General features: G+C 41.7%; 1 protein-coding gene across 2 annotated transcripts in view; it reads right to left on the bottom strand.

The window, feature by feature from the left end:
* Positions 1–2,414: 2,414 nt before the first annotated feature.
* The window catches only part of LOC146389345 (uncharacterized), a 28,866-nt gene continuing 17,323 nt past the window's right edge, over positions 2,415–13,957 (bottom strand). For both annotated transcript variants that reach the window (XM_084922910.1, XM_084922908.1), the window contains 2 exons: positions 5,140–5,186; positions 2,415–4,993 (listed from right to left, as the gene is read on the bottom strand). In XM_084922910.1, the coding sequence (XP_084779036.1) occupies positions 4,464–4,993; positions 5,140–5,186 (577 nt within the window). In that variant the 3' untranslated portion in view covers positions 2,415–4,463. The remainder of the gene's footprint in view (positions 4,994–5,139; positions 5,187–13,957) is intronic.

The raw sequence follows: 13,957 nt of genomic DNA on the forward strand, positions 1-13,957 counted from the left end.
CTGAACATTAGTAACGTTATTAACACTCTCAGCTGGTCCTTGTTCCAGACCTGAAGATCCTCTTCTTTCATTCAGCAGCAGCTTCAGGTCTCTGATGGTCCAGGGCTTGTTGTTGGGAAACAGCCCTGCTGGGATGATGGTGTCCTCACAGAAACAGTCAGTGATGCTGTTGATCTCCATCACAAAGCACGTCCCAGTCTGCAGTCTCAGTCCTGCAGGGCCTCGCTGGCTTCCTGACTCCACCCAGTCAACAACAGGAAGTGTTTGAAGTGCAGGAACAAACTGAGGCTGTGGTCAAACAGGAGTTTTTATCTCCTCGCTCTGACTCTCACTGCGGCCCCGCTGCTGTGTCAACATGTGTTTGTGCTAAACAATGATGGAAAGTGTTATAAATGACTTGTTGGCCTCTGATCTGTCACAAACAGCTGAAACGTGTCTCTCATGAGTCACATGAAGGTTTTTGACAGAAAGGACAAAAAGTAGCTGCAGTCAGTTTGTGTCATTTTTATATTTATTCATCTGGGAGAAAAATCTGAGGGACATTAAAATGTGTTTTCAACAGAGACAAGAACATAAATATAACAGAACAGGTAAATGAACATATTTCAGGTAAACAGCTGGACTGATCAGGTCCAAACACAGAGTGATAAACTTGTCAAACAGCTGTCATATCTTTATATATAAGCTCTTTATAAATCCTGTTCACTGCAGTCTGTTTACTAATAATGTCAAACTGTTAGAAACACAGAAACATCAGAATCGTCTTTGTTCACATAAACCTGTCTGGGATCCTTTGTTGTTCTTTTGATGCAGAGTTACATTATAAATATAAAGAGTTGTTTCAGAGTCTCATCAGTTTTCCTGCATGTCTTTATTTAACACATCAGCAGGGCTGAAGCTCTCATGTTAAACACACACTGATCTATGGACACGTTCATGTGTTTCTAACAGAACCAGGCTGTTATCAGCCTGCACTAACATGATGTCACACACACTGAATGTAACAGTGACAGTTTACATCATCACACAATCAGCTGTGATTGTTTCACTGTCATCAAACTAGTCAACAGGAAGTAGAATCAATAGAAACCAATCATTTACTGACAGCATGTCTGATGGAAATAAGTGCAGATTATGTATGAAGTATAACTGCACACAGTAACTGTGTTACAATAAGGACTTAACAGCGCCCTCTGCTGGAAAGTTTCAGTACTGCAGTGTTCAGTGAGGTCTTCACTCAGGACGTCACTGCTTCAGGACCTGATTCAGAGCTTTATAAGGACGTGGATCATTGGTGCTGATGTTGTGTGAGAGCTGGTGAACCATGAGGAAAATAAATAAAAACCAGGCCATCAGCAATTCTACCCCCCAGCTCTAAAACCTACATAATAAACTATACATATAGTTATATAGGTTATAGTATGTTATACATAAACGTAGCTGAAGCAGTTCATTTTCATTTGTGGCTTCACTCTGCACTTCATATGTTTGTCCACCAGATGGCAGCACAGAGGCCTGTGTTGGAAAGCTTTGAGTAATGAAGTGTTTTCAATCCAAGCTTCAGAAAGCTTCATGTGGTCATCAAGGAACCAACCAGGAAATATCTGCTGTGTGTAAAAACACCAACACAAGAATCCAGAATGAAGACAAGAAACTCAAAGCTCACACACAAAACAGGTGGAGCTAATTTTGTGACGTGTTTCTGTAAAAACACCACAGAAGTGAATCATCAAAGTTTCCATGTGAGCTGATGATGCTGCTGCAGAGTTTCTGTGAACCTCCTGTGACCCCGCCTCCTCATACAGAGACATCTTATTGCTCTTCAAACTGCATCACGTGGACACATGTGTGTATTGTAGTATTGATCCCAATGCTGGTATTAGTACTGGATCAATAACACTGGATGGATGCGTTCAGCATGGAGCCCCTGAGCTGTGTTACAGACAAACATGGAAAACTGACAGGTCTGTGTCATTCACAGTCTGTGTGAGGAGAAACTTATTAGGAGGCAAAGAAACACAGACTCAGAGATTTTACATGTACATGGACGATGCCCTGTCACAAAGGGAATCGCGCCGGGGCTCCCAGTACGTTCTTTATTTATACTCAAACAGCAATAGGTGTGGCATGTACAGAACTCAAATAACATCTCCTTAAAAGGAGAGACCGTTAGCTTATCTGTTGGAACAGGAGGTAGCTTGGTATGTATAGAACTCAATAACATCTCCTTAAAAGGAGAGACCGTTAACTTATCTGTTGAAACAGGAGGTAGCTTTTTGGCTGACACAGCACATTTTTCTGCACACAATGTCTCACTCCCTTTTCCTGCAATTGTTCAATTCACAAGCTCTTCTTCCTTTAAATGAAGCTACAAATAAACATAACACAAAACTCAAAATCTTTCAACAGTCTGTAACACTTCTAAACAACAGAGGCTGACCCAAGTGCCTCAGAGCCAGGCACGCTCACATCACAGCTCTCTAAATAAGCCAGTTTCAAAATAAGAGCTGAAAGCTGTGTTTGGTTGTGTAGCTTATTATTGTGGAGACTAACATTCAGTGATCATGTGTTCACACTCATAATGATTACTCTCATAAATCCTGATCTTTGTATTTACTGTGTGTTGGATCAATAACTGAGATTCATCGTATCACACAGCTGTGCTGCTGCTGCTGCTGCTGTCAGCACATCTGGAACAATACGAGGTATCTGCTACCAGACTGAGCAGGACGTGAGACCTGTGGACTGTTTAAAGCTGTCCCTCCACAGCTCACTCAGACCTGATCCACACCTCAGTGATATTCTCTGACTTCCTCAGTAGAGACAGAAACCATTCAGATCTGGGACCATCAGCTGACTGATGATGTCACACAGACTGTGTTTTTCAGGAACAGTGATTCTGATGTGAGCCTGCTAGCTGACAGCAGACCTGATGAAACCACATGTTCACATCTGTGAGGACAGACTGGACTCTGTGACTGCACCTTGGTTCTCCTCAGAGGTCTGTACAGGAGCATGTCCACCCCCACTGAAGATCTCAGTCACTGTGAAACATAGAAACCTGCTTGTGTGGCCTCTGCCTCACATGTAGATACAGCTACAGGTTTCTCTGTCAGTCAGACTGAAACAGTGTCCTGATGCTGCATCATTCAGCTCTGTGCCCCAGTCAGCATCACTGGGAGCTACCAGTGTCAGTGTTTCTGCCCTTTTCCTGTAACACTACACTCAGCACAGGCTCAGCTGGTATCCAGTGTTGGACTTTGGCTTCAGCTGCTGTAATAGATCCTCTAACATAGATCAGCTCTGCTACATGTTGTTAGATAAGTGCAGCTGCTGTCATGTCCTGATGTTTCTCTGGCTCAGCAGCTTCTCCATCAGAGGTTCACATGGAGCTGATCCAGTATCTCCAGTAACTGTGTTCTGTGCCTCACTGGTTCATCCTTCTGTCTGTGTGACGTCAGTCAGATGTTGAAGTTCAACTCTGTAATCTTCACTGTGTCACAGAGTTCAGTGAGTCCCGTTATTCACAGTATCAATCAGATCATCAGAGAACAGCTGATCAGCAATCAGTGGTGCCAACAGCGCCTCCTGTGGTGAGAGGATGCAATAATGCAATGTAGCATTTTTACACTGAACACTTGCAGTCATGGAAACTGTCTGTTGGATCTGTGTGACGTTGCTTTCTTGTGTTGCTTTCTTGGTTAGAGTTCCTCACAAATGTCCAGATGATTCTTCTAATGAGGCGTCGACCATGTTTTCAGTTCTTTGGAAGAAAACGTCGCCCTTTGCCATCCTTACTTTTCTTTGACTTCTTCAAATGCAGCTGAACTCCAGCTGGTATTTTCTTGGACTTTGCAGCTGTTTCTGGTCATCAGTTCATTCCTGCAAACCTCTGAAGCTGAACAACAATGATGCTGCATTGCTGGCTGATCCCAAAAGGTTGATTCTGTTCATCTGGACGTTTTCAGAAACGTTTGCTCACTGATCAGGTGACTTCTTCAGTCTCAGCTGACTGCAGCTTTACAACCTTACAAACAGCACATTTGCACAATGACTGAAAGCAGCAGCAGCAGCACCTGATATATATGATACTAATATAATACATATACATATATAATCCATACTAATGATGAAGGAACTGAGCTCACAGTCCATCGTTCATTCAGTGAACTACTCAGTTTATTTTGGGCCTCAGAAATGCTCACTCTGTTTGTACATCACTGTCAGCAATAGACTCATTCTGCTGTGTGGACAGGAACACATGTGACATCACTTCCTGTTTGTTTGTGACTGAAGAGGAAGAAGTTTACAAGGAATCATTTAGAAGAGTTTCAAACATCAACTGATTGAATCCATGAATGTGAAAACGTGTTTGTGAGTGAAAGAGACAGACATGTACAGACTGAACTATCTGTTCAACAGTCAGAGTGTTTCTCTAACAGGAGACACTCTTTACACTCCACTCAGCACAGGGACACTGAGGCACCACAAGACCAGAACATAAACCCAGGATAAAGAGTTTGAGTGAATGTGGTGTTGAAGGTGTGGAGGTGGATCAGAGTGTCAGAGGAGACTCTGTAGAAGGACAGAGTGCCAGCAGGACAGTCCACATACACTGCTGCTCTGTTAGAGACAGAGGAGGAGGAGGAGGAGGAGGTTTTTATCTTATTGTGCCAGACAGACTGAGGACCATCATCAGAGCACCTCAGACTCCAGGACTGATCATTCCATCCAAACACATAGTCATCACTGCCTCCTTTCCTTCTGATGCTTCTGTAACTCACTGATATATAAACTCTTCCTCTCCACTCGACCTCCCAGTAACAGCGACCAGTCAGACCATTTCTACACAGCAGCTGAGGCCAAAGATCAAATCTGTCTGGATGATCAGGATATGACTGAACCTCCTCCACACGTGTCACCTTCCTGTTGTTGTCAGACAGTTGGAGGTTTGTGTTCACTGTGTTTGTGTCGATTGTGAGTTGACAGGAATCTGATGGAGAGAACAAACACAATCCAGCTGCAGTTATTGATCCATCATCTGTTCATTGATTGACACTTTGATGATGACTCCTGACATGATGAAGATGGTTGAATGTGCTGCTTTGTTTTCATGAATCCCATTAAAAACACACTTACACTTCCTCAGACCTGGTCTCAACCATCGGACTCCAGCAGGCTCCACCCTGAAAGGAGGAGGGGGGTCAGAGCAGCACAGTCAGCATGCACACATGGACATTACATGGCTCTCACACACACTGTTACACACTGAGCTCAAAGCTCGGCTCCACTGTTTTATTCAAAGAAATCTACATTTATTTATCAGCACATTTAAAAACAGGTTGAGCCAAAGTGCTGCACAGAGTAGAGAGAAAATAGGAAACATACACAGTAATTACTATAAAGACTCGTCAGAATTGAAAGCTACAGAGTACAAATGTGTTTCCAACCGGGTTTTAAAAATGTCGAGTGTTGGTGACGACCTGATGTGAAGGGCGACTGTTCCAGAGTTTGGCTGCAGCCATCGATAAAGCTCACCTCTGTTTTTACGTCTAGTTCTGGTCAGAAGCTACTTATCTGCAGACCTGAGGGCTCCACTTGGATTATTTTGTTAAAGAGAGATAAGATGGAGCCAATCCATTCAGAGATTTAAAGACAAACAACCAGATCTGGAAGTGGATTCTACCACGTACTGGTAACCAGTGGAAGAAGCTGGTGATGGGTCGTCTAGCACAGACCCACCGCTGGAACCAGACAATTCATGAGGGAGAGAACTGTGACAGCGCCGTTCCTTCACTTGACCTCAGTCGCTCTCGTCTGCTCCCTCGTAACACTGCTCTTTATTGAGGTTACATGAATATGCACGAGTTCATTAACATATGACGTCTTACACAGGTATGAACAAAGAGTACCAGTCTGTGCACAGTGTAGGTGTAGGTGTAGGTGTGTGTGTGTGTGTGTGTGTGTGTGTGTGTGTGTGTGTGTGTGTGTGTGTAGGTGTGTGAGTGTGTGTGTGTGTGTGTTCCAGATGTGACCCTGTGACCCCAAAGCTGGTGCTAAGAGTCCAGTGGTCCCCCTAACAAAGGGCTCTTATACTTAACCAGACACAGAGTAGGTGTCCTCCTACACCAGGGGTCTCAAACTCGCGGCCCGCGGGCCAATTGCGGCCCGCAGGACGATAGTTTTTGGCCCCACCTTAATATGAAAATGTAATGTTAGTTTGATAATGTATGACACTTTACAGTGTTGTGTACGGAGCTGAATTAACCCACCAATCAGGGTGGGATGTGGATCTCAGGGGACACCAGCCGGGCTTGATGCAAGCAGGGAAACATTTCTCAATGAGTGAAAGTGACAGCAGCGTTGCCCTGGAGTGTTTCTTTCTTTTCTGTGCCTGGCTGGCTTCCTCCTTTCTATTGGGCAAACGCCGACATTCGCCCCAGCGCGCTGCGTTCACAACACTTCAAAAAAAGTTGTTTTTTTAAGCTGCTGCCCAGCGGGACATTATACGTATATAGATTCATACACACGTCAGTGGGATTTAAAGTTATTTTTTCACAGAGAGAGATCTCATATTAACTCTCACAGTGATGCGTAGGCGGCGGGATAAAAGAAAAGTAATGAACTCAATGCAGCCCAATTTAGTCTGCAGTCACACAGTGACACCTGTTCATCGGCAACAACAGTCCCCGGTAACCCGGACTAATTATAGGGTCGCACCGTAATTTGTGGCTTGATGTTTTTATTTGCATCAGTCCGTTTGCATTGCAGCAAACATGAACATTACATATATTTCAATATAATGTAAAAGCAGTCAAAACAACATCAGAAACAGGTGATGTTATTTGTTATATGTCACGGTGTCATTTCCGCTTCTTTCTTCTGTAACAACAGCCCGGCGCCGTGAGCAGTCGCTTTTGCGCTCGCCATCCCTGTACTTTGTACCATCTGCAAACGCCACGGTGTTCGTGTCGTCATGAAAGACATGAACATCGAGCGTAAAAACAAAGGAGACTGCTACCGGCTTCTTATCTGCCGATCGCCGCGCTACGGTTGCAAGAAAAAGAAGCAGAAATGACGTTCTCTACGCGTTGAGACGTTCCCCGTCCGTCGGCTAAACGCTTGATTGAAACTTCAATGCGACAGTGACACCAAGTAGAATTATAAATGTCACATAGCCCCAAACATGTCTTTTTCAAAGCCTGCGGTGAAGAGAAAGGTTGGTGATGAGCACCGACAATTTCAGGAAAAGTGGGAAATGCAATATTTCTTTGTTGAGCACAGGGGCACCCCGACCTGTCTTATTTGCACAGAGAAAGTTGCGCTGCACAAGGAATACAATTTGAAACGTCATTACACAACTAGACATGCTGAGGTGGATGCAACATACCAGGGAGACGAGAGAGCGAACCGGGTTGCCAGTCTTAAAACAGATCTACTGAGGCAGCAAGATTTCTCCAAGAAAGCAACCAAAGAGAATAATGCAGCAGTCGGAGCCACGTGGTCAGTGAGATGATTGCTAAAGCAGGGAAGCCATTCACAGAAGGTGGATTTGTCTAAAAGTGCATATTGCAGGCTGCAAATATAGTCTGTCCGGGAAAGAAAGGTCAGTTTAGCAACATCAGCCTTTCTGCCAACACCGCAGCAGATCGCATTTCTGACCTGTCAAGTGACATTTATGACCAACTGTGTGAGAAAGCCAAATGTTTCAGTGTATACTCAGTCGCTCTTGATGAGACCACAGACATCACCCACACTGCCCAGCTCCCAATGTATGTCCGTGGTGTTGATGACAGCTTTGAAGTGATGCAGGAGCTGCTCACAGTAATTCCAATGCATGGCCAGACCACCGCTCAGCAGATATTTACAAGCTGTGTGATGCCATTGAGAATGTTGGTTTGCCATGGAAGAGGTTTGTTGGAATAACAACAGATGGAGCGCCATCAATGACAGGGAGGAAACATGGACTGGTGGCACAAAAAAAACTGGAAGAGGAAGGCGTGGAGGAGGCCATTGCTCTGCACTGCATCATCCATCAGCAGGTCCTTTGCAGCAAATGCCTGAAGTTTGACGATGTGATGTCTATTGTTGTGAAATGCATCAACCAAATCAGATCCAGGGGCTTAAAGCACCGAAGCTTCTGTGCTTTCTTAGAGGAAATGGAGTCAGAATATGGGGATGTGCTCGACTTCACTGAGGTACGTTGGCTCAGCAGGGGAAATGTGTTAAAGAGACTTTTTGAGTTGAGAGCAGAAGTGAAGCCTTCATGGAGAAGGATGGAGTTAGTGTTCCTGTGCTAACTGATCCCAAATGGCTCATGGACTCAGCTTTTCTTGTTGATATGACACATGAGCTTAATGTACTGAACAAGACGTTACAAGGCCAGGGGCAACTTGTCAGTGCTGCCTATGACAACGTGAGAGCATTCTCCACAAAACTGGCGCTCTGGAAAGCTCAGCTCTCTCAGACAAACCTTTGCCATTTCCCAGCATGCAAGGCACTCGTGGATGCAGGCACACCATTCAGTGCTGACAAGTATGTTGATGTCATTTTGAGGCTACAGGAGGAGTTTGATCACAGATTTGCTGACTTCAAGACACACAGAGCCACCTTTCACATTTTTGCGGACCCCTTCTCCTTTGATGTGCAAGATGCCCCTTCTGTGCTTCAAATGGAGCTCATTGAGCTGCAGTGCAACTCTGAACTCAAAGCAAAGTTCAGGGAGGTGAGTGGAAAAGCAGACAAGCTTGGACAATTTTTGAGAGAATTGAGCCCTAGTTTCCCTCGGCTTTCTCGAATGTTCAAGCGGACCATGTGCCTTTTTGGTAGCACATACTTGTGCCAAAAGCTCTTCTCCACTTTGAACTTCAATAAGTCCAAGTACAGGTCCAGACTTACGGATGATCATCTTCAAGACATACTGAGGGTCGCAACTGCTTCCTCCCTCAGGCCAAATCTGGCTCGGCTATGCCAGAGGAAACGCTGCCAGGTCTCTAGCAGCAAGGAGTAGGCAAGAGAAGCCCTGTTCAGAAGAACAGTTCATTTTCTACAGTGTTCCATTCATGTTCAGAAGAAGGTTATAGAACTGTTAATACAGACATTTCAATCTAAACACAGCAGATATAGAAGACTGAAAAAAACACATAAGTTCACTGACTAAAAATATCTTATTATTATTTTATTTATGTATTACAGATTGATTTATTTTCTTATTAATTCTTAATTTGTTTATTTATTTTTCATATTTTGTGTTAAAAAATAAAAATAAAGAGATTTGAGAAGATTGGAATTTTTTAACCATGCCTTTCTTGTGGAAAACCTAATGCAGCCCAGCCTCACCCAGACTCTGCCTGCAGCCGCCCCCAGCTAAATTGAGTTTGAGACCCCTGTCCTACACCATAAATCAGTAAGAGAGGGTACGACCTCTCTCATGGCCCCAAGTGGTGTGTGCATGCCAGAGCACTCTGGAAGGCACACAGAGTCTTTACAGACTACTAAGTAGGGCTGCACGATTTTGCATAAAATGACAATCACGATTTTTTTGCTTAGAATTGAGATCACGATTCTGTCACGATTTTCTTTTCCAGTATAAATATTTATTGCACTTATTAACTGCACATCAACTTCGTAACAGTTGAGACTGAACATAAAAACAATAAATAAACATAAAAACAACAAATGTCTCACATTTTGTTGTTGCCGCAAAATGTTGTACTGCTTGAAATTCCGTCTCCACCGTTGCTCGACACTGCGTGTGTAGAGCAGGTAGTGCAACAATAGAAAAATAGTTGCGGGACGGCACTGTGTAGCGTTTGTCTAGGGTGTTGATCGTTTTCCTAAATCCCTCGTTTTGCACAGTGTTGATGGGAGCCATATCTTTGGTCAGGTGATAAGTAATAGCCTCCGTAATGTCTTTGTGCCTGCGGGAGTTCGACGGGTATAGGGAAGCGCTGTGTAAGGTTCCCGTTATTGATGTTTGGGTGGTTGACCGGGACGGATTTTCTCCAGTCACTTTCTCGTCATCCCTGACCTGCTCTCAGTTGTTTTTTCCCTGCTAATTTTAGCAGCCAGCTTCTGTATCACGTGGTACAAGCAGAGGTGGAAAGTAACGAATTACATTTACTTCCGTTACTGTAATTGAGTAGTTTTTTTGTGTATTTGTACTTTTTAAAGTCATTTTTCAAGTCTGTAATTTTACTTTTACTTAAGTATATTTTTTAAAAAGTATTGTAGTTCGCTACGTTTTCAATCACACCCGTTACTGAGTAAATTAAAATTTAAAAAAAACATTGCGCTTTGGAAATACTGCAGGGAATGATGGGTAGTAGAACAAATTGGCGCTAAGGTCGCGTTAAAGATGGAGTCTGACATCGGTGTTACGGATCCAGCGAAAAAAGAAGCCCCGTCGAATTCTGCTGACCCTGAACTCGAAGAAACGGATGTGAACCCCTGGCCGTATTTAAGGGACCATTTCGGCTTCAAGTGCAAGAAAGGCAACAGCTTTATTATGCAGTGTAAGCTGTGTTTGCCCAGAGAGACCGAGTTAGCAGCTTTTAAAAATTCCACATCAAACCTGCGCAAGCATGTAGAGGTAAGTTAAATACAACTCGTACCGTTATGGTAGCAAAAAGGCTGTGTTCAAATTAATCACATTAAGTTAAGACATCTGTGAAGAACACAGATAACGTTGGTTGGTACTAGCAACTTGCTGTAATCGGGCACGTTGTTGTCCACGCAACTTACTTTTTTTTTTTACTGGGTTGGTAAATTGCCAAAAGAAAATGTGTTTACCTACGTTTTTCCTGTTTGTTAATAATAATAATTTATTTTTAAAAAATAGTTAAATTAAAGACAGAAGCGGCTACTTTCTTACTTAACCCACATATGTTCACTCTGCAGGCAAAAGAATAACAGAGCGCTCACTTACCTTAGATTAGTCAAAGACAGCTGACTTCTGTTACTTGTTAATTAGCACTTGCAACCTCCCGTTAACTAGCCTGTTACTGTCCAATAAAACAAAACACGAGGTATATTGGTATAATTTACCAGCGGTAGCTATGTAATGCATTGATGTCTTATTAGGGACGTCAAAAAACTTTCTCTCAAACTTAACACTGGCCTGCCTGCCTCAGCTGCCTTCGAGCGTCTCTTTAGCTGTGCTGGACTACTGTTCACTGCAAAGTGAGCAAGGATGAACTCTACTAACTTTGAAAATCAACTGCTCCTCAAAATTAACAGGAGGTTCAGAGAGTAACACTCTAGGATGGACACAGGAACTTTAATCTAGAGGTACAGTAGGGCAGGGCCAAGTTTGAAAAATTCAAAAACATTTTTAAAGCAGCTGCCGTTCAGTTCAGGACTTGTTCTCTTATTTGACAGTTTAGAACACATTCTCATGTGAAAGAATGATATGGTTTTGTATTGAAAGCACTGTGATACCTGACAGTTTGGTTGATTGGTTTGGTGACCATTATCCATTTTCATGTATAGACTTGCAGTTTACAAATTAAAGTGCAGTGGCAGTTAACGTTTTTCTTTTCACTAAAAAAGAACTACTTTGAGATTTATATCCCACTGTCTTTTTTTGCACTACTCAGAAGCGGCTGTCCTCCTGCTGACAGAAAAGTAACTATGTAACTTTTACTCTGAGTACATTTTAAATGAGCTACTTTTTACTTTTACTTGAGTACATTTTTAGACAGGTAATTTTACTTGTACTTGAGTAAAATTTCAGCAAAGTAATAGTACTTTTACTTGAGTAAAATATTTTAGTACTCTTTCCACCTCTGGGTACAAGGCTCCGCCCTTGTCATTTGTTGAGCAGGAAGAGTGAGCGCTTGTTTTCATGCAGATTACGTCCCGGATCAAAATGCGGTACAATCTTTGTTGTCTTTTTTTTTTTTTTTTTTTTTTTTTTTAAATTGTTGTCATTTGGAAATGAGATCGCACATAAGTATGAATTGAGATCACGATTTTCTAACAATTAACCGTGCAGCCCTACTACTAAGGATCAAACCTCTATCATTATGCAATCGATTATAAAACTCATATATAAGTAAATATTTCTAAGCATAAATGACAATCAACAATATAAGCCCTACAGCTGGTTTTAATAACAGAATTCATTTGTTTCTCAAATGAGAAAAAGCTATCAAGAAACACTCCTAAATCTTTAGTTCTTAACTTTTCCAGTGGGCCAAGGTCAACATTATCTGCTAATGCTAAATAGGCTGCCGTTATTAACTAATGCTAATTTGATGTGAATTAGCATTATGCAATAATGCTAACACTTACTTTTTAACAATGTGAGTAGCTAATGCTTACACTATTTCCCTTAACTTTATAACAATGTGAACAGCTAACGCTAACACTCTTTTCCCTAGCATTACAACAATCTGAGCTGCTAATGCTAAGTAGGCCGCCATTAGCACCTACGTCTAATTTAAGGCAAATATGCATTAGAACCTAATGCTCATATCGTTTTCCTTTGCTTTATAACAATGTGAGCAGCTACTGCTAAATAGCATTAGCTAATAACAGCAGTCTAATGCGAGTTAGCATCATTTGCATTATAACGATGTGAGGAGTTAATGCCAAGTATGCTGCCATTAGCGGCTAATTCTAATTAGGGGGTGAATAATTATTACCAGCTAATGCTAATATCGTTTTCCCTTTTAACAATGTGAGCAGCTAGTGCTAGGTAGGCTGATGCTAGCAGCTAATGCTAAAGCTAATTTGATATGAATTAGCATTACATTAGTGAGGAGTTAATGCTAAGTAGACTGCCATTAGCAGCTAATGCTAATTTTAGGTGAATAGGAATTGGCAGCTAATGCTAATACCATATTTTCTTGCTTTATAACAATGTGACCAGCTAATGCTAAGTAGGTTGCTGTTATTAGCTAATACTAGGTGAGTTAGCTAATAACTTGAGGTGAATTACCATTTTCCGCTTATGCTAACAATGTTTTTTCTTAATTTTTAACAATACGAGTAGCTAATGTGAACACTTTTTTTATTCAATTTTAACTTTTCCCCTGCGATGTGAAGACTTAATGATAAATAGGATTAGTGGCTAATTCTAATTTTAGATGAAAAAGCATTAAAAGCTAATGCTAATACCATATTTTCTTGCTTTATATCAATATCAGTAGCTAATGCTAGGTACGTAGCCATTATTAGCTAATGCTAATTTAGGTGAATTAGCATTATCCACTAATGCTAACAAAGTTTTTGCCAACTCTTTTCCCTTGCATTATAACAATATGAGCAGCTAATGCTAAGAAGGCTGCCATTATTAGGTAATGCTAATTATTATGTGTGTTAGCATTATCCGCTGCTGCTAGCAATGTTTAATCTTACCTTTTAACAATATCAGCAGCTAATGCTAACACTACTTTCATTTCAGTTAAGCCTATTTAGCATTAATTAACTTCATTTAGCATTAAGAAGTTTATGATAAATAGGCTACCATTAGTGGCTAAGGCTAATTTTAGGTGAATAAGCATTGGCAACTAATGCTAATACCATATTCTCTCGATTTCTAACAATGTGAGCAGCTAATGCTAGGTAGGTTGCCGTTATTAGCTAATGCTAATTTATCCGCTAATGCTAACAATGTTTTTTCTTACATTTTAACAATGTGATGTGTGTTACTGTTAATAACTATTGCTAATTTGATGTGAATTAGCATTATCAAATAATGCTAACTATTTTCCCTTGCATTATAACAATGTGAGCAGCTAATGCTAAGAAGGCTGCTGTTATTAGGTAATGCTAATTTGATGCGAGTTAGCATTACCCGATAATGCTAACACTTTTCCCTTCCTTTTTAATAATGTGAGCAGCTAGTGCTAAGTAGGCTGATGTTAGCAGCTAATGCTAATTTGATGTGAATTAGCATTGTATTAATGAGGAGTTAATGTTAAGTAGATTGCCATTAGTCGCTAATGCTAAT

Source organism: Perissodus microlepis, chromosome 3 (assembly GCF_051167445.1).
Source record: "Perissodus microlepis isolate ML-2025 ecotype Zambia chromosome 3, ASM5116744v1, whole genome shotgun sequence".
NCBI lineage: Eukaryota > Metazoa > Chordata > Actinopteri > Cichliformes > Cichlidae > Perissodus > Perissodus microlepis.